The sequence below is a fragment of the Cornus florida genome, unplaced genomic scaffold, assembly GCF_030987335.1.
Source record: "Cornus florida cultivar Cherokee Brave unplaced genomic scaffold, ASM3098733v1 CherokeeBrave_3.0.0_Hap2_Chr04, whole genome shotgun sequence".
In the NCBI taxonomy this organism is placed as follows: Eukaryota; Viridiplantae; Streptophyta; class Magnoliopsida; order Cornales; family Cornaceae; genus Cornus; species Cornus florida.
The window spans coordinates 97,266,438-97,292,726 of record NW_026775574.1 but is presented as its reverse complement, the minus strand read 5'-3'; the positions used below and the strand labels follow the sequence as shown (position 1 = coordinate 97,292,726).

Here is a 26,289-nt window from a genome sequence, read left to right as displayed (position 1 = left end):
TTAAGTTTCCTTCCTATTAATCTGTAAGTTTTTCTCAGATACAAGGAAATGATTCAGTTCTAGAGCCAAAGATTGTAATTCTCGAACGAGCAATCGAAAAGATTCTGGAGCATCCTCAGGATTAGGTATTGTTCCTCCAACGATCGTAGTCCCAAGTACTTTTTGGCAACGATCGTAGTCCCAAGTACTTTTTGGCAAGCTCTAATATGATCAGATTTATAAGTAAGCATCTCTTATAAAATATGAGCAACACCAAATCCCTCTAAAGCCCAAACCTCTATTTTTCCTACTCGTTGTCCCCCTTGCTTGGCCTTTCCTTGAAGGGGTTGTTGTGTAATAAGTGCATAATGGCCAATGGAACGTCCATAGATTTTACAATCAACTTGATGAATTAATTTCAATATATAAGGCTTGCCTATTAGAACAGGTTGTTCAAAAGGATCCCCCGTTCTTCCATCAAATATTTTGCTTTTTCCTGGATACTCGGGTTCAAACACCCATGGATTCACTGTTTGCTTACTGGCTTTATATAATTCAAAAAACATTAGTTTTCTTGAAGCTTCTTGTTCATATCTCTTATCAAAAGGTGTTATTCGATAATGTCTGTCTAGCAGACCCCCCGCTAACCTGAGTGAACATTCAAATATTTGCCCTATATTCATTCTTGAAGGTACTCCTAATGGGTTGAAGACCATATCAACATGCCTTCCATCTTGCAAATAAGGCATATCTTGTCTAGGCAAATTTTTTGAAATGATACCTTTATTTCCATGTTCGTTACTTTTTCAAAACGTTGTGTCAGCCTTTTGAAAATATTAATGGTGCTCAAAGTAGGTCCCTGACGCAATCTGAAATGGTGCTCAAAGTGGGTCTTTGACTGTAATACCCCTAATTTTAAAAAGGATAGTCCTGGCATTTATTTTAATTATGTATGTGTGTTTTTACTAAATTTATTGGTTAAATTGTATTTTGTTTGTTTAAATAAATTGTTTGCTGGATTAATTGCATTACTTGAATTAAATTACTTGGATTAAATTGTTTTAAATATTTGGTTAATAAATTATTTGCTTGATTATTTGCATTTCATGAATTAATTGTTTAAATAAAACTGTTTTAGGTTAATTGGTTATTTAATTATGTTTCTTAAGTTTTCTTAATTACGTGCTTATGTAAAATTAACTGTTTTATAATTTAGGGTTTAGTTTATTTAGCCGACACAGGTTTTAATTATGTTCTATGGGCCGGTTAGGATTTAGTTAGGGCTTGAATTAATTTAGGGTTTGGTATAACTCTATATATATGGGTATACGTCTGCCTAGGGTTTTTGATAAACCCTATTCACCACCTTCAGTAACAGAGTCATACAGAGAGTTGTGAGGGCAGAGAAACAGAGAGGGAGCTTGTGTGGTTTACCAAGAGAAAGTTTAGGAGATTAAGGGGGGGATTCAAGGATGAATTCTGGTCCTAACTAGGAGTGGCAGAGGTTGATAACAACAAGTTGACGTTGCCGGAATTTATAGAGACGGTGGATTATAGTTTCAAATCTGAAACTGCAGGCAAGTCTCTGTTCTTCTCTCTCCCGTTAATTCGTGTTCTGTGCATGCCTAGTTAGACTCCAGGAATCAATCAAACATTAAAACAGATTCAACGTATGTTATAATTCATCTTGTATGCATGTTGAATCAGTATTTTGTTTCTATTGAGTTAATCTGTTTGATGTTGCTTAAAAGTTTTAACAGAAATCTTGTTGTCGATTATTTTAGCACTTGTGTTAAATTCCTGTTGTGATTGGATATCTATGTTTTAGTATTAGTTTGAGATATTTAAATAAACCCTAGAATAAGTTCTTAAAACAGTAATGAAGATCACCGAATAAATCTGTTGTGGGTTGCTTAAAGTTTCAGACTAAGGTTTTGTAATCGTTGCTTCTAAACCTATGTTTTATGCATACTATCATTGAATATTAGTGGTTTAATATGTACCTAGGACTGAGATTGAGCCTAGAATGAGAATTAAAACATGTTACAGAGGCTCTGGTAATCACCGGAATAGGAGAAGACGAAGCTGGAACGGATAACGGCGGCTAGGGGAAAAGAGAGCAGGCTCTCAAATACCTTAGAGCCGGCTCCAAGAGAAAAATTGAGCAGGCTCCAAATTTTAGAGCCTGCTCCATTTTAAAACGCACAGAATCGAATTTTTAGGGACTTTTTGGCTGAAATTGGATTTTCTAAAATTGTTTAAAGGCTACTGGATGTGGTAATTTAATGTTTAAGACTAGCAAAAAATGTTGGGAAGCATGATTACAAGTAGGAACTAAGAACGGGATTAATCTAAGATTAAACAGTGAACCCATGGGTGGATGATTTGAAAATTAATTTCTATTGTCTACTATTTTTGGAATTTTATTTCTCTGCATGACTTGGATTTATAAATCATGTTTTGCAGCTGTGTTATAAGCATACTGTTGTATAGTTATATGTATGTTTAGTTGGGATCAACTGGTGTTAAAATCTGTTTTACATTGCATCAGTTATGGTACTGTTTGGAGAGGTAGATTCTATAATTCTACTTAATAAATTTAACGGACTGTAATTGGGATTCTAGATCTTATATTGAATGCATAAGTTGGTTATATACATGTTAAACTATATTTATGCTAATTTTGGAGTGTGGTTGATAAATACTTATTCCTGTTTTTGTCAACTTCGTTAATTGGAGGATTGTATGTACCGGTATGGGACGGTGACATACTAGGTATGGATTAGTTCAAGCACTAAATCCTACCTAATTTGGAATGAGTTGGATTAACCATAAAAATGTTAAGTCCTACTTATATATATATATATGAACCGGTATGGGACGGTATCATATTAGGGATGGTTTGGTTCAAAACACTAAGACCTACCTATATTGGGAATGGATTAGTTCAAAACACTAAGTCCTACCAAATTTGGATTAAGGTATGGATTAACTATAAAGGTTAAGTCCATCACCTACTTGTGTCATGTCAATCAAATAAATTGAATGACCTATTGTGGTTCAGGATGGATTTGTTATACATATATCAGACCACTATACAGATGGATGATATTTTGTATTAGAAGTACGGACTTTATATATTTATTTTATGTGTCATGGTATGAGCTTGAGTCTCAGGACCATGGTTAGGGCGCGTATATCGCCTAGGATGGATAACTGGACATAGGTGTTGTTCCCTGGTAGGTCTAGGTACTCATGCCCACCTTCGGGTGCGTATTCGCATGTTGCCTTCTATTCAGGCTGAGACAGACCTACTGGACTAGCGAGCGTCCTATAGTGTGTACTATATACGTATATGGACTACTCTAGATATTGTTGAGTCTTCTTAGGATGTATCTGCGTATCAGATTACTGTTTGGATTGTAGTAGATCAGGACTTGCATGTGGGCCTGACCCATTCTTTTATTTTTCAGGTGTTCGTCAGTTCCAGGGTTAGAGCACGGATGTGCAGAGCAGATATAGCTATTCATTCCTCCGATTATGTAGGAATCTTCTCTATGTTAGTTTTGGATTTTACTTCTATTACTTCAGTTCTGGTTTGAGAATTTTAATAAGGGGTCCAATGGATGGATTCCCGAGTTGTAAACTTATGGAGTTTTGGATTTAACAAATTTCAATAATTATATTATTTTAAGGATTTTTCAATTAGCATTCTTTCAGCTTATTATTATTTTTATTTATTTCTTATTTCGTCTTGTATTCTGTGTTCGGTTACATATTAATTATTTGATATCCCTCAGGTTTGGGTCTGGGCCTGATCAACCCATGTCTCGGATCCGAGGGGTATCACAACGCAATTTGAAAAAGATTTGATTCAACTAAAAAAAAAATAATAATAAATAAAGAAAAAGAAAAGAAGTAGTTTCTCCATCCCTTCTATTATTATTATTATATTTTTTTATTTTTTTATTTTTTTTTTGAGATCTTGAGAGCTTTGACAGTCCACATCACAACATCACTTAGATTTTTTTTCCTATGAAGATTTTCTTGTACTTTGTTGATTTGTTTTTGTATTTTCTGTATTTCGTGGGCTTTATTATTGTCTCCGTCGCTAATATGCTTTCATCTCTATAGTTGGACTCGCCAACCTTGATTGTGTCGAAACCATCAAACCGTCATGGCCGAGAACCAAACTCTCCTCCACTAGGGTAGACCTAATTCCTCCTATGCCGTTTGTAGCCACGATGAACAGAGAACAAGGAAAGTATGGCGCTGAACTAGGTTTACAGTTATCGCCGGTAGAGTGAAACGATGTGGGAGCGTTAAAAATCGGAGGAGTTGGTAGAGAAGCAACCTGAGTTGAGATAGGCGCTAATAGTTCTGACGATCTGAAGCGCCTTGGATGGTGTCGTCGATGAGCAAGATGGACAGAGAGTTTCACAATGAAGAACCGCGATGAAGTGTCGGTGGATTCACCCCGGGGCCGGCCGTAACAACTTTGGGCTTTCGCCACGCCTATGATGGAATTTCGAGTTTCTGGATCTCGCCGACATGGATCTCACCGATGGTTAGAGAGAGAAAGAGAGGAGGGAGAGAGAAGGGGCATCCGATTCGACAAAAAGAAAAAAAAAAATTGACACATTGGAAGCCACGTATGACAGTCGGTGAGTGTAGGGTTAATAATTTTCTTTGTTAATTAATAATTTCTGTATTAAATATTTATTAGTATTCATTTAATAAATAATTTAGTTTATATGTTAAACCTAAACACATTAAACCTTATTGAAAAACGAATCTTGGATCAGATATCCAGGTAACATCGCCTTACTCAACTTTGAACTTGCCTTCTCGCCTTCTAGTCTCGTTCTCAACTCTGAACTTGCCCTCTCTCTCTGCAACTGCATATTACAAAATCTACAAGAATTAGAAGTTCAAAACCCATATATTTCAGTTTATCTATCTGTCTGTAAGAATCAAAAGTTCAAAACCTAGTGAAAAAACAGGCATAGGAAGGAAGCGGAATCTATCGGGTAAAGGAAAGAGGGAGAAACAATTTGTAGCTGCGTCGTTGACGTCGGAGCTTCCACGGGATGTGATCGACGATATTCTCTTCGAACTACCGGTGAAAGATCTGTTACGTTTCAGGTGCGTTTCCAAACGATGGTGTGCCCTAATTGACTCACCTAGGCTTATCAAATTGCAACTCAACCGATCACTGGAAACTGGAATGAGTTTGAGTATAATTTATAGAACTGTTTCTATGAATATATATTCAGTAGATTTAGATATGCTAGATGGAGTTTTGGAGATTGGTAATAGTATCCCACGACTAAATGTTGTAGAAGTCCATAAGGGCGACTATTTTACTAGTGTATAAGGTTTGTGCAATGATTTGATCTGTTTGCATAGTCACGATAGTCACAAGTTGGCAACCATTACCTTGTTAAATCCTTCCACCAAGGAGTACAAAATTTTACCTCCAGTGCCACTTCCACGAAGGGGTCTCAACGCAAATGGAATAGTGTATGATTATGTGGGTGATGATTACAAGGTGGTTAGGGTTGTGCTATTCTTTGAGGAGGTATTTAAATTCGTTTCCTCCGAAGTAATGGTTTATGGTTTAAGATCGAATATGTGGAGGCGAGTATGTGAAGGATTCAACTATTTACTTTATTGGGCTCCCAATTCTATGAATAATCCCGGCGTGTTCGTTGATGGTGTTTTGCATTGGTTAGCTTGTAGAGATGGGATAGATTTGTTTAACTTTGTTGTTGGTTTTGATCCCGTGAATGAGGAATACTGGGAAATAAAGGTGCCAAATGTTTCTAGTGTTCATTATGGGACCTTGGGGGGTTTTGGATAGATGTTTGTGCATACTTTATGCTATTAATGAGCATGAGGCTTATGAATTATGGGTGATGAATGATTATAAGGTGGAGTCGTCATGGACAAAAGTCTATACGCTAATGGTAACGGTGTCAAATCGCGACAACGTGTATGGCATGCAGTGTGCAAGGGTTTTGGCTTATTCTGACAGCAGTAAGGAAGTTATCTTGTTATATATGTTTGATAATTTAATGTGCTATTATTTGAAAGAGAAAAAGGTTATGGATTTCGGCATTTGTTCATTTTCTGCTGATGTTAATGTGAAAAGCCTTTCTAAGCTTAATCATAAGGCATCTGATGTGCTGACGTAACAAAGAAGCTGGAAAATCTAATCTTCATGCATGAGATTTTAGAGATTGGTTTCTTTATGTCTCGGGTTAGATCATTTTTCATGTTAAGAGGGTGAAAAACGAACTGTTGTATTGTTCTTCCTAGTGCATGATTTTCAAGTACAAGAATTTCATTATGTAACTCATAAATTCTACTCAAATTTACACGACTGGATGGTTCAAGCAATGAAAAAAAAAAAAAAAAAAAAGAAGTGAAGTGAATGGAAAAAAAATTATTTTCGGATTTTTGGATTTGGTGACACATTTCTGTTTAGATTGTAATATGATGATTTGGTTGTTTTTTGAATTGTTATTTGTTATTGATTGTGATGTATTTTGTTTAGGTATAAAAGCGAAAAAATTGTTAGAATTTTGTAATAAATTTTGGTTTGATGATAAAATTATGAATATAATTATGAATGCTTACTTTTTCCAATTTGAAAGTTGAGTAAGTACGAATATAATCCACTAATTTAACTTGTGATATAAAAAAATATTGATTATTATTACTATGAAGAAATTATGCCAACTCTGTTTTATTGTTAACGAAATCTTGAGTCATTGGATGTATTTCAATTAGTAGAACACGGTAGGACTCTAACTAATATATACATATATCTATGTATTATTGTATGTTGTCTTGATATGACATGGTTTATAAGATAATAGTATTCCATTTCACATATTTAAGATTCGCCAACGGCGAAAAATTGAGCAGTTGCAGTTATCATCGAAAAATAATTTAATAATGGAAGAAAAAATTAAATTAATTTTACAGACACACATAAAATTCCTAACAATTAAATTAGTGATAGACAAATTAAGTAATTTGCAGAGCAAAAAAACTTTTCCTTTTCAATGAAGTCCATCTAGTTTAAACAACAGATGTGGGCATAATAGGAAAAACAAAAAATAAAATGTACAACTTTCAACTTTTGGGTGACTAAAACTCCTCCTATCTTTGTTGCTTTTTCAAAACGTTGTGTCAGCATTTTGAAAATATAGACTAATGGGGAAGTTGTGTCAGCCTTTTGAAAATACTAATAGTGCTCAAAGTGGGTCCCTGACGCAATCTAAAATGGTGCTCAAAGTGGGTCTCTGACGCAATCTGAAAAAGATTTCATTCAACTAAAAAAAAAAAAAAGATAAAGAAAAAGAAAAAGAAGAAGAAGTAGTTTCTCCATCCCTTCTATTATTATTATTATTATTATTATTATTATTTTTTTTTTTTTGAGATCATGAGAGCTTTGACAGTCCACATCACTACATCACTTAGACTTTTTTTTCCTTCGAAGATTTTCTAGTACTTTGTTGATTTGTTTTTGTATTTACTGTATTTCGTGGGCTTTATTATTGTCTCCGTCGCTGATCTGCTTTCTTCTCCATAGTCGGACTCGCTAACCTTTATTGTGTTGAAACCATCAAACCGTCATGGCCGAGAACCAAACTCGCCTCCACCACGGTAGACCCAGTTCCGCCTATGCTGTCTGTAGCCACGGTGAGCAGAGAGCAAGGAAAGTATGGCGCTAGACTGGGTTTGCGGTTATCATCGGCATAGTGAGACGATGCGGGAGCGTCGAAAATTGGAGGAGCTGGTAGGGAAGTAACCTGAGTTGAGATCGGCGCTAATAGTGCCTACGATCTGAAGCGCCTTGGATGGTGTCAGCGATGAGCAAGATGGACAAAGAGTTTCACAATGAAGAACCCTGATGAAGCGTCGGTGGATTTACCTCGGGGCCAGCCGTAACAACTTTGGACTTTCGCCACACCGATGATGGAATTACGAGTTTCTGGATCTCGTCGATGGTTAGAGAGAGAAAAAGAGGAGGGAGAGAAAAGGGGCATCCGGTTCAACAAAAAGAAAAAAAAAAAAATTGACACGTTAGAAGCCATGTATGACAGTCGGTGAGTATAGGGTTAATAATTTTCTTTATTAATTAATAATTTCTGTATTAAATATTTATTAGTATTCATTTAATAAATAATTTAGTTTACATGTTAAACCTAATCACATTAAACCCTATTGAAAAACGAATCTTGGATCAGATATCCAGGTGACATCGCCTTACTCAACTCTGAACTTACCCTCTCGTCTTTTAGTCTCGATCTCAACTCTGAACTTGCCCCCCCTCTCTCTCTGCAACTGCATACTACAAAATCTACAAGAATCAAAAGTTTAAAACCCATATATTTCAGTTTATCTATCTGTCTGCAAGAATTAAAAGTTCAAAACCTAGTGAAAAAGCAGACATGGGAAGGAAGCGGAATCTATCGGGAAAAGGAAAGAGGGAGAAACAATTTGTGGCTGTGTCGTTGACGTCGGAGCTTCCACAGGATGTGATCGACGATATTCTCTTTGGACTACCGGTGAAAGATCTGCTACGTTTTAGGTGCGTTTCCAAAGATGTGCCATTATTGACTCACCTAGGTTTATCAAATTGCAACTCAACCGATCACTTGAAACTGGAACGAGTTTGAGTATAATTTATAGAATTGTTTCTATTAATTTTTATTTAGTAGATTTAGATATGCTAGATGGATTTTTGGAGATTGGTAATAGTATCCCACGGCTAAATGTTGTAGAAGTCCATAAGGGTGACTGTTTTACTAGTGTACGAGGTTTGTGCAGTGATTTGATCTGTTTGCATAGTCACGATAGTCACAAGTTGGCAACCATTACCTTGTTAAATCCTTCCACCAAGGAATACAAAATTTTACCTCTAGTGCCACTTCCACGAAGGGGCCTCAACGCAAATGGAATAGTGTATGATCATGTGGGTGATGATTACAAGGTGGTTAGGGTTGTGCTGTTCTTTGAGGAGGTATTTAAATTCGTTTCCTCCGAAGTAATGGTTTATGGTTTAAGATCGAATATGTGGAGGCGAGTATGTGAGGGATTCAACTATTTACTTTATTGGGCTCCCAATTCTATGAATAATCCCGGCATGTTCGTTACTGGTGTTTTGCATTGGTTAGCGTGTAGAGATGGGATAGATTTGTTTAACTTTGTTGTTGGTTTTGATCCTGTGAATGAGGAATACTGGGAAATAAAGGTGCCAAACATTTCCAGTGTTCATTATGGGACCTTGGGGGTTTTGGATGGATGTTTGTGCATACTTTGTGCTATTAATGAACACGAGGATTATGAATTATGGGTGATGAGTGATTATAAGGTGGAGTCGTCATGGACAAAAGTTTGTACACTAATGGTAACAGTGCCAAATCGTGACAACGTGTATGGCATGCAATGTGCAAGGGTTTTGGCTTATTTTAACAGCAGTAAGGAAGTTATCTTGCTGTATATGTTTGATAAATTAATGTGCTATTATCTGAAAGAGAAAAAGGTTATGGATCTTGGCATTTGTTCATTTTCTACTGATGTTAATGTGAAAAGCCTTGTTAAGCTCAATCATAAGACATTTGAAGTGTTGACGTAACAAAGAAGCTGGAAAATCTAATCTTCATGCATAAGATTTTAGAGATTGGTTTCTTTATGTCCCGAGTTAGATCATTTTTCATGTTAAGAGGGTGAAAAACGAACTGTTGTGTTGTTTTTCCTAGTGCATGATTTTCAAGTATAAGAATTTCATTCTGTGAAATATATACACGAATCGTTTCTGGATTATAACTAGAACCTCCCCTTTTCTGGATCTATCTCACATCAATAACTCGACCCCTACCCCCTGTAGGTAGTTTTAAACAAGTTTTCTTTGAAGTAGATACCTGAATGCCAAGTATGGCCCTCAATAATCTATCTTTCGGGGCATACGATGATTTTTTCACCATCTGGGGCGTTAATTTCCCTACTAAAATATCCCCCGTCTCTACCCAAGATCCTAGCATCACAATTCCATTTTTGTCTAAATTACGGAGTAGATGGGCTTCTAAATGCGGTATTTCGTTAGTGACCCTTTCGGGACCTTGGCTTGTCACATGAGTCTGAACTTCATATTTCCGTATGTGAAAAGAAGTATAAACATCTTTATATACCAAGCACTCGCTAATGAGTACTGCATCTTCAGAATTGTAACCTTCCCATGGCATATAAGTTATTAATATGTTTTTCCCCAAAGTGAGTTCGCCATTAACTGTAGCGGCACCATCCGCTAAAATTTGTCCCATTTAAATGCATTTACCCGGCTGAACCCGGGGTTTTTGATGCATACAAGTATTTTTGTTGGAACGTTGATACATAACTAATGGAATGCTTAGAGTATTTCCATTACCTGATAAAACTATCTTGTTAGTTTCGGTATAAACGATCATTCCCTCGTGTTCGGCTATAGCCAGAGCCCCTGAATCTTGAGCTACTTGGCGTTCCAACCCAGTTCCAACAAATATATCTAGAGCCGCTTGGTGTTATAATTGAATTTTTTAGAATACAGTTTTCAAGAAATTTGAAACAAATAGAGTTTTTATAAAGTTTTTTGTTTTTCAGAAAATTAAAAATAGAAAACTGTTTTCAAATTTACAAACTAAACATATCCTTAGTTTCTCACACTTGTTTATTTTCCCAATTTTTTTTTTTTTTTGCACCCTAAAGGAGTTCCTTTTTATTAGATATTCCTATTTTATTCAAAAATTTAATTGTGCAAAACAACTTGCCAAAAAAAAGAGGCAACTTGTTGTGGTTTCTTTCTTTCTTTTTTATTGAATTTATTTGTGTGCTTGAGCCATAAATTTCTATATAGATGGAAGACTAATTGTAACAACCCACTCCATCACATAGTATGGTATTATTCACTTTAGGCCTAAGTTGGCACGATTTTGCTCTTTAGGCTTTATCCCCAAAAAACCTCATACCAATTGAAAATAACACCATCACATGTCATCTTGACCTTTTTTTTTCAATATTTGTAAAACATAATACTTGATAATAGTATACTAATACTTGGCCAACAACAATATATAATTTCACCTGAAAAAAAAACATATAATCAAACTTAAAAAAAAAAAAATGTTTTGTTTCTCTTGAACTAATAACTAGTTCTACCTACTAAAAAAATATTATGAAGCCTTATTTTAAATATAAATAATAGAAATAAATATTAAATAATTATATTATTAAATTTATCATTAAACACAAATTTATTATTTTTTTTAATTTTTAAAATTATAAGGATAATTTTGGTATGTAAATCACTCTTATTTCACTTTCATTTTATTCAAACTAACTAACTAATATTTTTGTACAATTTTCTTGAACAAATTTTAATGCTAACCAAATATAGAATAGAAAATTATTTTTCTTTTCATTTATTTCTCTTTCTTTTCTTTTCTTATTTATTTCCATTTAACGAAACGGAGCCTTAGGCATAATATGGTGGGCCGGAGGATAAAAATAAAAGGGCCGGCCCTTCCCCCACAAGCCCTCTATGCTTTCTGGGTTCGTACATTCGGGGTCCAGAATCCAGTTGAGTCCGGTAAAAAGTTTTGAATGAGGAATACCCCTCTCACCTCTTCTCTCTCTCTCTCTCTCTCTCTCTCAACTTTCAGACGCTCGAACTGAGGCCTGACCGAGCTTCTTCAATCATGAATGGTGTCGTTAACTCAACCCTAGTTCACACTTCTCTCTAGGGTATCTATTTCAACTTCGTCTCTGAAGCAATCTTTCACTCTCGGATAAATGGAAAGGAGGGGATTGGATGGACCGGTCGTGCCTTCGAATTCCGTCGACGGCGGCACCGGCAGAACATCTGCTCATCGTCTTCAACAACCAGACTACAGCGAAAAATCCGTTCAGGTGCACCTATATATACACACACCCTCACACATGCTGTTCAAAATCACATGTAATTATATATTAACCCTAGTTCTCGAATCAGTAACGCTAGAACTTCATTAAGGTATTAAGCATATACTGTTGTAATTGATGTTTCGGAGTAAATTTGGTGCATTTGGTCTTCAATTTGTTTCAAAAACTAAGTCCTTGCGAGGAAAGTTGAGTACGTTTGTTGATAGAGTTAGGGTTCTGGGGTGAATTTTAAAACTGAACTTTCTACACGTTGATAGGGATTCTATCAATTCATGTTGAATTCCTTTAGTCAGATTGGGTAGTGGTGTGGAGTTGTGTGGAGTAGAACATTTTGTTTGTTAGAAGGGATCTGCTTAAACCCAATGAGTTTCAGAAACACAGGTATTAAGGATCCAAGTTGGACTTCTAGCTGTTGTCTTACTTGTGGATTCTAATTTTGAGCTTATTTGTTGTAGGTTTGCTATAGAATTCTGATATTTCTCAAGTGATGATTGAGTTTATACTTTATTCTCAGCATTTTATTTAATTTTTGGTTTTGTCTTAAGAAATCTAGTATAATATGATCAGTTGCATTTGTTGGCCCCCTCAATGTTAGTAATAACAAACTCACTTGTGAATATGATGTGTTGAGGAAGTGAACTGAAAGTCGGGACCATAAATGAATCAATACACGACTACAACTTATTTGCCATAGAATCCATGTTACAATGATTGGTTGTATTGAGGCCTTGTTTATCATGATTACCCATTAAAATATCATACAAGAAATCTTATATAAAATCTACTTTTAGTTGTACAAAGGTCCCTTACCACTGTTTTAATTTTTTATTTATTTGGTCATATTCTTTCCTCTGACTTTCCCGTTCTCCAAGTGAGGGTGTTCCAAGGACGAGGTTATGAGGAAAGACATGTTAAATATAAAGTTTAATTGAAAATGTGGACTAGAGAAAATAGCAAAACAAGATTGGCGTAGTGGACCCCAAATAGCTGGAATAGAAGGCCTTTGCTTACTTATGTCAAGTGGAGTTTTGTCCTCCTGATGCCTTATATTTAATGCTCTTTTGTCCCTTAATTATTCAATGCATATATATATATATATATACTTTGATCAGTTAAGTGTACTCACACACGTATTGCCCACACTGGGGCTCGAACCCCTCCCTTCCTCTTTGATGGCAGGGAGGTTATACCATTGAGCTAATGGCTTATTGGTCTTAATTATTCCATATTGCACATGAAGAAGATGCTTAAAGGTCTTTACAGGACAGGTATATGGGTGATTTATGATATGAAAATGGAATCTGTTTTCGCATTACATTAAATTTGTTAGTCAAATAAATTTTAACCCATCCTTGACTTTATAATTAAAAAATCCATTACATAGTAGTCTCCCGTTAGTCAAGCATCTGGGTGGGGCAGATTGAATGCAAACCTGATGATTTACATTATTTGCACCAAGTACCTATCCTCAGATCCAATCCTATGTTTTTCTTTTGACAGCCTGAAATTTTATGAATGCACCAAGCAAATGTCCATTATTGCCTCCTTGGAATTATGATTGAATTTTATCTCATCCAATGCAATGGATTTCTCAAATAGTTTCTTTGTCAGATTAGGGTGAGCTAACTGCCACCTTTAAAAGGTGCAGTCTAACTAAAATATAAATCCATAAAAAGTCTGTATATTTACATTTCATGTTGCCATATCATATAATCTGTTTGCTTTAGGTTGTTGAGCAGTTGCTCATTATATTTGAAATTATAATCTTCTCCTGGTTTCCATTTCAGGAAGCACTGGAACACTTGGCATCTATTGACCTGATTGAGTTGCCTATTGAAGCAAAAGTTGAGCATTGTCGAGCTACTAGAGACTTGAGAAGCTGTGGACGCTCTGTAGAATGTGTGTTGAACTCATGTGGACATGCCTCCTTATGTGCAGAGTGCAGTAGACGGTGTGATATTTGCCCCATTTGTAGGATTCCAATACCAAAGAAGGGCAATATTTTTCGACTTCGCCTTTACTATGAGTGTGTAGCGGCTCATCTTATCTCCAAAGGAGATGATGACAGGTTCCAAGAAAAACAAAATGGCAAGAATCAACTAATTGCGGATGTCCAACGGCTTTATTCTTTGTTTGACGTTGCCATTGATAACAACTTGGTTTCTCTGATATGCCACTGTATCCCTTTGTGGTCACTTTATTTCTTAGTAGTTAAATGGTGGGGCAGATTAGTTATTTTACTCTTACAAGCATCAACTGCTTGAAATTTCTAGTGAAGGGAATTATTTCAAGAATATTAACTCTTATTTTTATTTTTTAGTTATATATAATTTGTAAGATTGTGAGTGAATTGGAGTGAACTGAAATGACTAACGGCAAGAAGATAATTTGAATATTAATTGACTTATTGTTCCTATTCGTTTATTATAAAGTGTCTGTTTTTTACAGCTTATATTTATTTAATAAATCAGTTGTGAGAGAGAATATGGCTAATAAAACAAAAGAGTAAGGATCTTTTAATAGTTTTGCACAATTATTATAATTATAGGGATCTACTTAAGCCTCTCTGACATGCTTGACATGCTTATAGTATTAGCTGTGACTAACAAGCCTAAACTCTGGTGGTTAATAATAACTTTTTCTGCTGTATTTGTTTTGGAACTTACTTTATTTGGGACTTAAGTTTTCTTTAACTGAAGAGCCAACAGATGTTACAGATGTTTGTATGGATGAAAGTGCTGTGTCTAGTGATCCACTCATTGCTTTCTTGTTGGATGAAGTGGTGGTTAAGGACTGGTGCAAGCGGACATTCAAAAATATTATTACAGAGCTTCAGGGGATATGTATCCTTCAACCTTTTAAAGATGGTTATATCTGAAGCCTATTGCCCCCTCCCCCCCACATTTTTCTTTGCTTTTTTGTTCTTTCCATTTGGGTTGTAATCCTTAACATCTCCGATAGATAAGCTTGCATTACAAGAGATGAAAACAATGTTGGGATCACTACTAAAGTCTTCAGTAAAGTTGGTTGGCTTATCCAATGTTCTTGAAGTTTTGGAATCATCATTTAGGGACACTCTTTCAGTACAACTTCATGATCTGCATGACCTTCAAGATAACATATTAAAGACAAAGCAGGTATAATTACTTAAAGCACTTGACTGTGAAAGTATTTATGATTTACATAGTAAGATATTTGTGTATGTTCTTCAGTTAAGTTCCTACGAGCAATATGACTAGTTACTTATGCCAGAAAGATAGCTTTAGGGATTGAATATTTAAGATAATTTAGTTCTTAGGTATGCTGAGTTCACACGTAATTTTGGTGACAAGGTTGCTACCTTCGTTTAATATGTGGTGTGTATTGGTTAGGAATTGTTTTTGATATCTTTAGTTCTTTATCTCGCCCCAAGTTCGGTTGATCTTCAAGGCATGTTTGAACATGCTTTAGTTCTAAAGAGAACGTAAATTGACTAACGGTGCTTCAGTTACTCTATATTATTATTTATATCTCTTTGCCAACATCATTTTTGTATATTTCAGCATATAGAGATGATGATATGGTGTTTAAGGCATCAGTTTCTCGAGAATGTCAGGTCTCGTCATACTAATATCACATCATGGCGTTCTCATGTCCGTGAAAGAAAATCAGCTGCAATTAAGCATTCATGGCCTGATTCAGTAAATCACTCTGCTGATTCCATGAGACGAGATGGTTCCACACTCTTTATTGAAGATGCACTGTCAAATCTTGAGATAGAACAGGGATACTCGCATGAAACGGCAGGTGAATTAGAAATTGCATCTTTGCAAAAGGATGGCGGCTCATCGTTTTTCAGATCTACAATAGAGGGGATGGCGGGATGCTATCCATTCGAAAATCTGCGAGCCGCCACCGACATGCTTTTTTGGCATGGAAGTTCTGATTTGGTCGTGGCAAAGCAAGCAATTGTATCCTGTCTAGTTTTAGTATTTTCAACGTTTCTGCTGATGGTACATACTTTCGACTAGTTAGAGTTCTCTTTCTTTGTTTCCTTAATTTTGGCACAGTTTCTTTATTACCTGTTTGATCGTCACTGGACAATTCCTGATGAGGAATGGAGATACGTTGTGGATGACTTTGCGGCTACATTTAGTATCTCGAGGCATTCCTTACTTGAATCTTTTACGTTTTATCTTCTGGATGATCATACGAATGAGGCTCTGCAGGTAACTTTTTATATTTCCTTTAAGTGTTTGTTGAGTTTGAATGCCACTCTGTTAAGGTACTCGTGTAATGCCAAACCCAATCGTATGATGAATTCACCACACATATAGTACTTCAAAATTGTTATCATTTTTCATCTGTACTGTTTATCACTTCAAGCAAAACCGTAATATGTTAAACACTTCATTAACATGATGACTCAAAAACTGACCACGAGCTGTGAAGTGAAAGGCATAAAGGCACGAATGAATTGGTAAAGCCAACAGAAAGACAGCAGACACCAAGCGTAAAAGAACTATGGGGTGGTCAAATGATCTTTCTGTTACAAGTGCTTGCACCGCAAGAAAGAGAGATTGTTAAAATATTATTGGTGGGCCTGGTGGCTAGTGGATTTTTCTTTTAGTTTTGGGTAGTCATTTTATGATCTATCTTTGTCCTTTGTTGCTTTGTTATTTGATGTAGAACATATTGATATAATATAACTTCATATTTGTAGTATAGTTTGGAAAGTGCTTGATATATCAAGCGTGACCAACTACTTGTTCCAAATGACAATTTGTTGCATCTGAACATATCAATTATTTCAATAGCGATTAATGTCCTTTAATGTTGATTAGTTTGAGTAATCTTAAACTTGGTAAAATGCATTGGTTTGTTTAAGATATGCAACTAAACAAGATCGTTATGGCAATCGTCCACGGCGATTCTGAAACTCCATATCATACGCTTTCTTTTCAGTTATGTGAAAAGGAAGTCCTGTTCCTCTTCCGAAGATTTAATTATTTTTTTTGGCTTCTTTGGGGCCTTAAACCCCGGTTCCACTTTTGTATATGGGATGCGTTCCCCTATTGAACGCCTTTTTAATTAATTATTACTTATCCAAAAAAAAAAAAAAAGGTGTCTTCTAATGTAGGGGTTGTTTTTATTTTACCTCGGGTTTGACTTTGAATTATGGTTCCTTAATTCCTCCTGGTCATAATTTGGGAATCTCTCTTTTCAGAGTTCTCGATTCTCTTAAAAAAAAGTGCGGTAGTCTGATACTCTTAAAAGTCTGTAGACCCCCTATTCTTACATGAATTTTCTGTCTGTGATAGGTATGTTTTGTTATTATTGACATGTTTAATATATTTGCCATATACAAGTTCGAAAGAAAATGTAGGTCCCTTGTAATTACCCAAAAAAAATTGAACAATTTAGTTCCCATGCCATCTTTTCATCTATCATGAATGTAAATCTGTTGACTTTTCATTGTTTCACTATGTGGGAAACATAATTTGTCTGATGGTGAGAATTTTCCTCTTTTTTGGTAAGTTAACCACTATATTGCTTTGCGTTGGATATTTTTACGGTTTGAAGTGAGGCAAGCTGACAACCCTAATAGGTTGGCTATCTATACTATGAATTTAAAGGAAAATTATTGGAATCTTTTGCTCTTTGTTTCAACAGGATTTTGGTGTCGCTGCATTATTCTCTGGTAATCTGGTGTGAAGTATTTTTTTCCCTGTGGAATTTAAATAGTTTTCGTTATTGGTTGTTCATGATAATTTTCTAGATAGTCTGTCGTATAGTGTGCTATCTTGGTTGCTGGCTTAGATATTACCATATTCTTTTTATGAATGAATTGAATACTGGGATGGCATGGGCGTAGGTAGACTGAGCTCAGTGGTGACTTCTTTATTTACTTGATAGTTAAAACGACACATGGCCACAGTTACCTATTTTACCAGTGGTGATCTTCTGAATAATTTAGTGTTGATCTTCTGAGTAATCTGGATTACGCTCTTGTTACCATTGTATATGCTAACATTTCTTGTTTTGTTGCATAGGAAGCTTGCCGTCTTCTTCCAGAAATTTCAGGCCCAACAACTCATCCAAAGGTTGCACAAGTTCTTTTAGAAAGGCAAAATCCTGATGCAGCTCTTATGGTTCTAAGGTGGTCTGGGCGTGATGGTGGATCACAGTTGGTTTCACTTGGTGAGGCTATCACTACAGTTCGAGTGAGAGTGGAATGTGGACTTCTGACTGAAGCATTTATGTACCAGAGAATGCTCTGCACAAAAGTCAAGGAGAGGAAGTTAATGCACGAATCTCGGGATGCTTCAGATGATTTAAAAGATGAGCGCAGGACTTGGGTGGATTGGGTGGAAGCACTGGTGACTGAAATTTGTTGTCTTTGTATTCGGAGAAACTTGGTAGATCGAATGATAGAATTGCCATGGAATTTGGATGAGGAGAAATATCTCCACAAGAGCCTGTTAGATTTTGCCATTGATGACCCGTCAACAACGATTGGAAGTCTTCTAGTGGTCTTCTATCTGCAGGTAACTTTATTATCTAATTCAAGTTGGAAGCAACATTCTTTCCCGTTTATGATTCATGGCTTTAAAAGTGTGTTGCTAACACTCTTTATCTTCTAGAGAATTTTTTACATTTTGTTTTGTTGGTCTTTATGTATACCCTTCGTGTACAAGCATTGCGCCTCGTTGCCATTTTTTAAGGGTCATTGTTTTGTGTTACGTTAAAAGGTTGGGCTGACAAACATGACGGTGATAATCTGTGTTAACCTTGCCTTTTATTTTTCTGAGGTACCAATACTGTTAAGGGTAGTCTGGACTCTGTGTGAAGGTGAAAGAAACTGCTTCCTCCTGTTGGTTTCATAGCAAGCCTAGGCTAGTAAAAGTGACTGATAAATTGGTTTCATAAATATATTTTTATTGTTTTCTGTAATACTTACTCACTATGTTATTGATGGAACCTTTGATGATATCAGCAATTAATCTGGCCATGGATTTTGGCTGCTATTTATAATTTATTTATGCAACCATGTTTAAAAGTTCTTAATTAGAATTAAGTGCATATTCTGCCCATCAGGGTGTAGACAGATTATTGTCTCCTTTATTCTTACCTCAGCATTGGGTTCTGACTTTGTTTGATGGAAATGTATCGTTTGAAGCCTGCATCATGTGCTGTTGACAGCTTGGCTGCTCGATAAATATAGTTAATAGTTAATGTGAAGCTGTGTTTGCTTGATTGGCACTTTTACAGCTTTATAAATCTTGACCATAAGAGATGAAAGAACGGCCTTCAAACTCTTATGTGGGTCAGATAAAATTATTCACTAAAGACCTCTAATTGTTTCATTGAGGATATTAATAGCTCCTTAGATTACAAACTTACTTAGATTGCTAAGTTTGAAGTACAGATTAAAGATATGTAGGATAAATTAGCTTCTATTTGGTGGAGTTGAGAAAGTACAGGCAAAGAAAATTATTATGATCATATTCAGCCATTGGATGTTTTAGGTGTAAATGGTTGGCTCTTTTTTTTTTATTTTTTTATTTTATTTTATTTATTTTATTTTTATTTTTTATTTATTTTATTCCCCTCTTTCCTTTCCTTTTTTGTTTTCCTTTTTCCTCCTTTTGTGAAATCTAATTTAAAACAAGGGCAATAGAATTGAAAAGTTCAGCAAATACTTGGGAGATAGGAATAGCTGAGGACCTATATAGGCAAGATTATGATGTAATGGATGACAATGATTATTATCAGTATGAGATAGGAGTAGCCACTTTGGTCATAGAGACAGCATGGTGTTAATTGAGAGGGTTTGGAATTGGGGCAAAAAAAAAAAAGGGAAAAAAAAAAAGAAAGAAGAAGAACTACCATTAGTGGAATCAATTGGGAGTTTGTTTGATAAGTGAAACTTCGAATACTGAAAGGCTGGAATAATGGATCATTTTTTGTTTTGCGACCCCTGAAATATAATACACTTTATTATCTTGCGTAGCTTTTGGTTCTCAGTTTGATTGTTTAGTAAATGTATGCTGTTTACTATGGTCATATTTACACATCTACTTCCAGTCATTGGGGGCCTTTGTAAAAGGATATTCTACTTGCATTAATTGTTGGATTAGCAGATATTTGGCTTTTAAAGCAAATTTGAAATGGTATTTTATATTATTTTTCTTGTAAGCTGTATCCTAGAAACCAATTGTAATGACTCAGATTCTTTGCAGCTGAGCACTTTAACTTGTGTTTTGTTTACCATTTCAGCGCTACCGATACATTGAAGCATACCAAGTTGATCGTAAACTTCAGAATGTGGAGCAAGACTTTATTTCAAAAAATTCTGTCAGTGAAGAAGTCTTAATCAGAATGGAATCGGCAAGTCACTGGAGAACAGGATTGGTTGTAAGTGATTTTTAATTTCGGGATGCATGGCTTTATAGAAAGCAGCTTGCTCACTTGATGTTTGACTTGAATGGATTGGGTTCTTCAGTCTGTAGTGTGTTTCAGGACTCTATGAGGTATTCTTGTTCTAAATAAATGCTGTGGGGTGATCTGTGTGATATTACCTTTCTGTCTGCTTCACATAAGCATGGTAGGAGTCTTTACAGATTTGAACTTTATTTGCCTAAGCCGTCTTCTTGCAATTGAGGTGGTTGCATGTGAAAGTTGTGGCATGAGGTGGCTTTTCTTAAACTGAAGATCAACTAGTTATTGTCCTGTTAAAAAGTAAATGCGAATTCTGCCAGCTTCTCCCTAAATCTAAATGCATCAAGATGGTGCAGTGAGGTTCTTCAATGCAGTAGCCTGTTTTTGGAACAGGCTTTTGTAAATCCTTTTTGACTTGATACAATATAGAGTTTTGTGTATATATATATATTATCTTTCTTTATGTGGTTGCATGTGTCTTTTGCCTTTTCATTCATTCTTTCATTCCCTTTATTTTTTTTACTATTATTACACACACACACACACACACACACACACACACACACACACACACACATATGATTTACTCTCTCTCTTTGGGGAGGGGGAGTATGGGGTTATGCAATGTGTTTTGATGAAATCATGCTGTTCTTTTAAGTGTACCTTCAAAAATGAAAAAATCAGATATCCAAAGTACCATTTATTTTATTTGTTAATTTTTTGGTGGGTAAATCTCGCGTACAAACACACATTTGTTCCATTGGGACTCGAGCCCTCAAATTTTCATTTATTTATTTATTTGGATGTTTCCTGAACTTTGTTGTGTGCTTTTAACAGGCTAAAAGCATCAAGTTACTTCCTGAAGTTCAACAGCAACAAGTAAAGACTGGCAAATTGCCTGAACTTGTTTTTCCTGCATTAGAAGTTGATATTCCTGCAAATTCTGATATTCCCGAGGTACAAGAACCGAATTCAACCAGTTTATTAGTTCCCTCTTCCATTGATTCTTCCATTCCTAATCAGATGGACAAAGCAACCACTTTCTTGAAACCTTTAGGTCTTGAAACTCCATCAAAACTTGGTGTGTTTTCCAACAATTCCCATTTTGGGCTTGGAAAGTACGGCTCTCCTTCCATTCCCCATGGGAGTTTATTTATGTCTGTGGAAAGAGGACTGAAGTCTCAAAGTGGTATCGGTGAGAATTTTAAATTTGAAGGTATGACAACTCCTGGAACTCATCGTGCTAGTCCTATGACTGCAACACCACTAAAAGAATTTAACAGAAATTCATCTAGAGTGCCTTGGAATAGCAGCTTCCTAGATCATCAATTTGATAAAGTCTCACCAGAAAAGGAGGAACAAAATGGTTTCACTAACCGATTCCAAAATACTAGGCCACACTCCACGGTTCTGGCTGATCCTGTAACTCCACTTAGCGGCAACCATTTCTTGTCTAAAGATTCAGCTCAACAAACTCCTTATCTAGATGCATCCAGTAAACAGGTCCCATCAGATAGATCTGGTAGGCCCAGGAAAGTGGTTCCAGAAGACGATCAAATGGACATTTCCTGGAGGTAAAGCCGCCTTAAACTTTTTATTCTCACCACCAAACTGAGGGCATTAGAAGAAAATTTATTTATTTATTTTTTTACTGTACAAGTTATTTATTTATTTCTTCAATTGATTATTACTTAGCCATGGAGAGAAGGATTCTGTCGAGTACACAACTGCAAATGGTGGACTGAGATGGAGGTCTGATGATACCAGTGAAGATGAAGAGCAGCAGAGTCCGGATAGACTCACTGGAGCAGCTTCTCAAGCAACACCCGCTAGGAAATTCAGAAGAAGCAGGTTTGCCCGGAGATGATTTCACCTATCTTCTACCCATAGCAAAAGACGACCACCTTCCATGATTCGGAGGCTCCAACAGCTCAAAGCAGTTAAAACCTGCAATTTTTACGTGAGATTGTTCTGCTGCCAAAGTTTCCAGTTGAGGGCGGCATTCTACCGTATCTTAGCACTTTCTTATACCTGAGATGTGGTGAGGTAGATGGCAGGTTTGATCAGCTATTTTTGTATCTTATATTAAGTAATCAATAGCCCTTACTAGTGTTTGAAGTTTCAATTTTTTTTAGTACCTTACCATATTATGTAATCTTTAATATCTATAGGTTTATTTTAACATAATTTTCCCCTTCAATGTTTGGTCTATCTATTGGATTCTAAAGAAATATGTGAGGAGTAATGCTACAAACACCTATTGGTTGTGTTAAACTCAATGATTGCCATATCAGTCGTTAACAAAAATCGATTGGCGATTTATCTTTTTTCAGATATGTATATATATATATTTTTTTGTAATTGCAGTTACAGGATTTCATTTTAATTATTTGGTTGTGTTGGAAAAACTGGAAGAAGAGTCGATTTATTAGAGTAATAAGCAATTCAGATAAAATTTTTGCTTCTAAAAGACACAACGAAAAATTGTATATAAAGAACCCTTTCTCGAAATAAATTGAGTAACGTTCTTAAGAGGTCTCTCTCATTGGAAGTCATGAGGTCTCTCTCATTGGAAAAGTTATTAGGTCTCTCTTCCTATTTAATTATTGGATGAAATAATTTTTTGAAATGTGTAAAAAGTCAAATTAGTTATTTAATTCATCTTAAGTTAAAAAATTGGAGTATTACTCAAATATATAACAAGACTTATTTAGATGATTTATAGAGTTCCTGAAGACTGTTTTTGCAACAAATGATTATCTTTGCAATCAAAAAAATTAAGAAGTTCAATGACATGGCATGAATTGGATTGCAGGTTTTGGCATTTTAAATCTATTATTATTAGTATTATTTTAATTTTTTTTTCTTTTTATTTTGACAAAAAACACACATTTTTATTTACACCCGAACTTGAACCCTATGTCTTTGGTGTATTTTAGATATAAATTCTCAATACACAAATGATTTATGCACAATGCATGATTGCACAATATTGCAGCATGCAGAGATGATATGCTAAATTTTTATTTATTGGTGTAATTTTATGTTAGCACATAGAGATGATATGCTAAATTTTAATTTTTATTTATTGGTGTAATTTTATGTTAGCACATAGAGATTGTATGCCAATTTTTATTTATTGGTGTATTTTTATGCATGGTCTATTTTCGTGTGGCCTTGCCTGGACCTGGTCTTTTTTTGACTTGGAAAAAAAAGAAAAGAAAAAACACGAACGTTAGATACATGTATACACCATCAAGGGACATTAGTAAAACTTTTGTCGTATTTTGAATCTTAGAGAAATATATGGGAACGTGGGTGCTTTAGTGGGCAGTACCAGTAACCGTATTAACCGCCACTTTCAAATCAAAAAGATAATTTAACAATTAATAAAACAAAAATAAAATCTGAACACAAATTCAAATTAAAAACATTTCTCATGCCATGACTTCCAAAGGTTCAGAAACAAGCAACAAAACAATCTCATTTGGGTTTTGATTATATATATATATGTATAGGTATATGTATATCATGGAAAGAGGCAGAGACGAACAAGTGATCAAAAAGGGACCATGGACTGCTGAAGAAGATGAAGTACTCATAAACTTTGTGAAGAAGAATGGTCCCAGAGACTGGAGCTCCATTCGATCCAACGGACTCTTGCCGAGGACCGGAAAGTCTTGCCGTCTCCGATGGGTCAACAAGCTCAGACCCAACTTGAAAATGTAACACACACTTCATTGAATTTTCAGATTTTTTGAAATTTAAAAGAGATGGGTCATGGGTGTTCTTAATCACCATTTTAATTTTTTAAATCTATTACTTGTACATGTATATATAGTTATATACATATATATATAGCTAATGGGTTGTATTTGTTGGTTTGATTTTGAAACAAAATGGCGAAGTGGGTGCAAATTTTCGGCGGAGGAGGAGAGAGTGGTGATAGATTTGCAGGGAAAGTTTGGGAACAAATGGGCGGCGATAGCTTCGTATTTGCCGGGAAGGACAGATAATGATGTGAAGAATTTTTGGAGTACAAGGCAGAAGAGGCTGGCAAGAATTTTGAAGTCACATTCACAACAGAGCAAGTCACAGAGAAACAAAGGAAAAGCCATTGCTGTTGATGAAATGCCTACTTTGCAGGTAATATAAAAACAGGACCAAACTTTGAAACCATGTCTTAATTTTGTACTCAAGTGACTTTATTTGATTAAATTTATTTATTTATTTATTATTATTTTTTTTCACCAAAGGGTCTTTGAAATACTCAAAATAAATGTTAATTATGCATATATTTTACCTTTTTTTATTTTTTATTTTTTATTTTAAAGAGGTGATAGTTTTTAATTTTAGTGGTGAAGAATGCTGATTTCAAAATCCTTGAATTGAAAGTTAGGTTTGTATTGGTTTGCCTCTTCATGTCTTCATGCCCTTTACAAGTTATTGGTTATTTTGCTAATCCATTTGAGAACTATTTGGGAATTGTTTTAAATTTTTGAACAATTTAACTCACTCTAATTTCTCCAACTATTTGGTTGATTAGGATAATGATTCTTAAGCCTATTAGTCTCTAACCTAGAAGTGTAGTCTAGAATTTTTTATCCAATGCATTCAATGAATAAGAAACTCTCAGCCAGACTCATCGGTTAGACTATTAGGTCTAAATAGTATTGTCCGGTTGATTATTTGCTAATACTGTAATAGTTTTGCTCAATGTTTCGTCTATGATTAGTTATACTAGCACATTTTCAGGTCCCCAACTATGCCACTCCAATGAAAGAAGACTCTTCTTCACATTGTCAATCATGTTCCTCTTCTAACATGGGCAACCCTGAACCGATCAAAATGGTGCCATTACCTGATTTGTTCAACCCTAACTTGCCCAACATAACCACAACCCTGCCCATACTTGACATCACAGACACTGATCATAACAAACCTTCAATTGAGACCACTCTCCAATTCCCATTCACCCAACTCCCACAGCCAAGGCTAGACCTCCCGCTCCTGCCAGAAGGCCAGCATGACTTTGTTGAGGGACTCTGTGAGCCCAACAACTTCCTCTTAGATGTGTTTATGCAGAGAGAGCTCGAGATTGTGGCACAGCCCGGCTTTGTTTCGCCCCTTGTTGATTTGGATGGCGATGTGGAGAAGGAAGAAGGAAGAGGCGAGAACGATAAACTTGCTACCCCGGATAGCTTCTTTGATGATTTCCCAGCTGACATGTTTGATTACATTGAACCAATTCCAAGCTCATCAGCACTGTGAATTGTTGTTGGCCACAAGTCTGATGTATGTCTTTTGAAAAAGGAAATTGCTTATGTTTTGTTTGGTAGATATGGTAGTGATATGTAATATTGGATCTTAACTAGCATATATATATATATTTATATATATTCTCATGATGTCTCATTTCAGCATCCTGGTGAGACTGTTTGTGGTATTTCTATCAGACTTCGGGCACTTCCTTAACGTTAATATATGTTGAGAAGAAAAGAAATGAGGAGAAAAATGTAAATTGGGAACAAGAATGCTAGTGGGAGGGATCAATTTATAGGACACTCATTTCAGTCTAAACTCAACTGGACTTTTCAATTCAGTGAGCTTACTAAAGTCAAATATGACATCAAGTTTGGTTTTAGGTTAGATTGGGTTGACATGAACTTTTTTTAAAACTTTATTGGTTATAAAAAAAAAATAAATAAATCAATCACTCAAATTTTCATAGGCCGAATGACATTAAACACCCCTAAAAATATAACCCCGAGCTATTAACTTGAACTACAAAAATACTCGCGTACGTCATTAAAAATACCAAAATATCCTACAATAAACTAGAGAGACCAAAACGATGAGGCATGAAGCAGTTGGGCTTTGCGTGGAAGAAATTGATGATAAGCTAAGCTTAACCAGAAA

The 26,289-nt window shown here is 35.5% G+C and overlaps 2 protein-coding genes and 1 pseudogene across 2 annotated transcripts; 2 read left to right on the top strand and 1 right to left on the bottom strand.

Moving 5' to 3' along the window:
* LOC132305446 (DNA-directed RNA polymerase subunit beta-like) lies at window positions 1-11,016 on the bottom strand (annotated as a pseudogene).
* A 570-nt stretch (window positions 11,017-11,586) lies between these two features.
* LOC132304098 (E3 ubiquitin-protein ligase HOS1) lies at window positions 11,587-22,736 on the top strand. The gene is made up of 10 exons (XM_059801622.1): window positions 11,587-11,937; window positions 13,737-14,127; window positions 14,658-14,792; window positions 14,911-15,086; window positions 15,492-15,899; window positions 15,999-16,157; window positions 17,982-18,476; window positions 20,209-20,346; window positions 21,208-21,944; window positions 22,066-22,736. The coding sequence occupies exons 1-10, from the start codon at window positions 11,821-11,823 to the stop codon at window positions 22,235-22,237; spliced, it is 2,928 nt and encodes a 975-aa protein (XP_059657605.1). The 5' UTR covers window positions 11,587-11,820; the 3' UTR covers window positions 22,238-22,736.
* Window positions 22,737-23,038: 302 nt separating this feature from the next.
* Window positions 23,039-25,705, top strand: LOC132305445 (transcription factor DUO1-like). The gene is made up of 3 exons (XM_059803088.1): window positions 23,039-24,095; window positions 24,279-24,522; window positions 25,126-25,705. The coding sequence occupies exons 1-3, from the start codon at window positions 23,881-23,883 to the stop codon at window positions 25,639-25,641; spliced, it is 975 nt and encodes a 324-aa protein (XP_059659071.1). The 5' UTR covers window positions 23,039-23,880; the 3' UTR covers window positions 25,642-25,705.
* The last annotated feature ends 584 nt before the right edge of the window (window positions 25,706-26,289 follow it).

Bases quoted from the DNA above. Each gene is read 5' to 3' on its own strand.
- LOC132304098 (XM_059801622.1), top strand. From the start codon at position 11,821: ATGGAAAGGAGGGGATTGGATGGACCGGTCGTGCCTTCGAATTCCGTC. The intron at 16,158-17,981 runs GTAACTTTTTAT...TTTGTTGCATAG, and splicing joins ATACGAATGAGGCTCTGCAG to GAAGCTTGCCGTCTTCTTCC. The intron at 21,945-22,065 runs GTAAAGCCGCCT...ATTATTACTTAG, and splicing joins CAAATGGACATTTCCTGGAG to CCATGGAGAGAAGGATTCTG.
- LOC132305445 (XM_059803088.1), top strand. From the start codon at position 23,881: ATGTATAGGTATATGTATATCATGGAAAGAGGCAGAGACGAACAAGTG. The intron at 24,096-24,278 runs GTAACACACACT...AAAATGGCGAAG, and splicing joins CTCAGACCCAACTTGAAAAT to TGGGTGCAAATTTTCGGCGG. The intron at 24,523-25,125 runs TAAAAACAGGAC...GCACATTTTCAG, and splicing joins TGCCTACTTTGCAGGTAATA to GTCCCCAACTATGCCACTCC.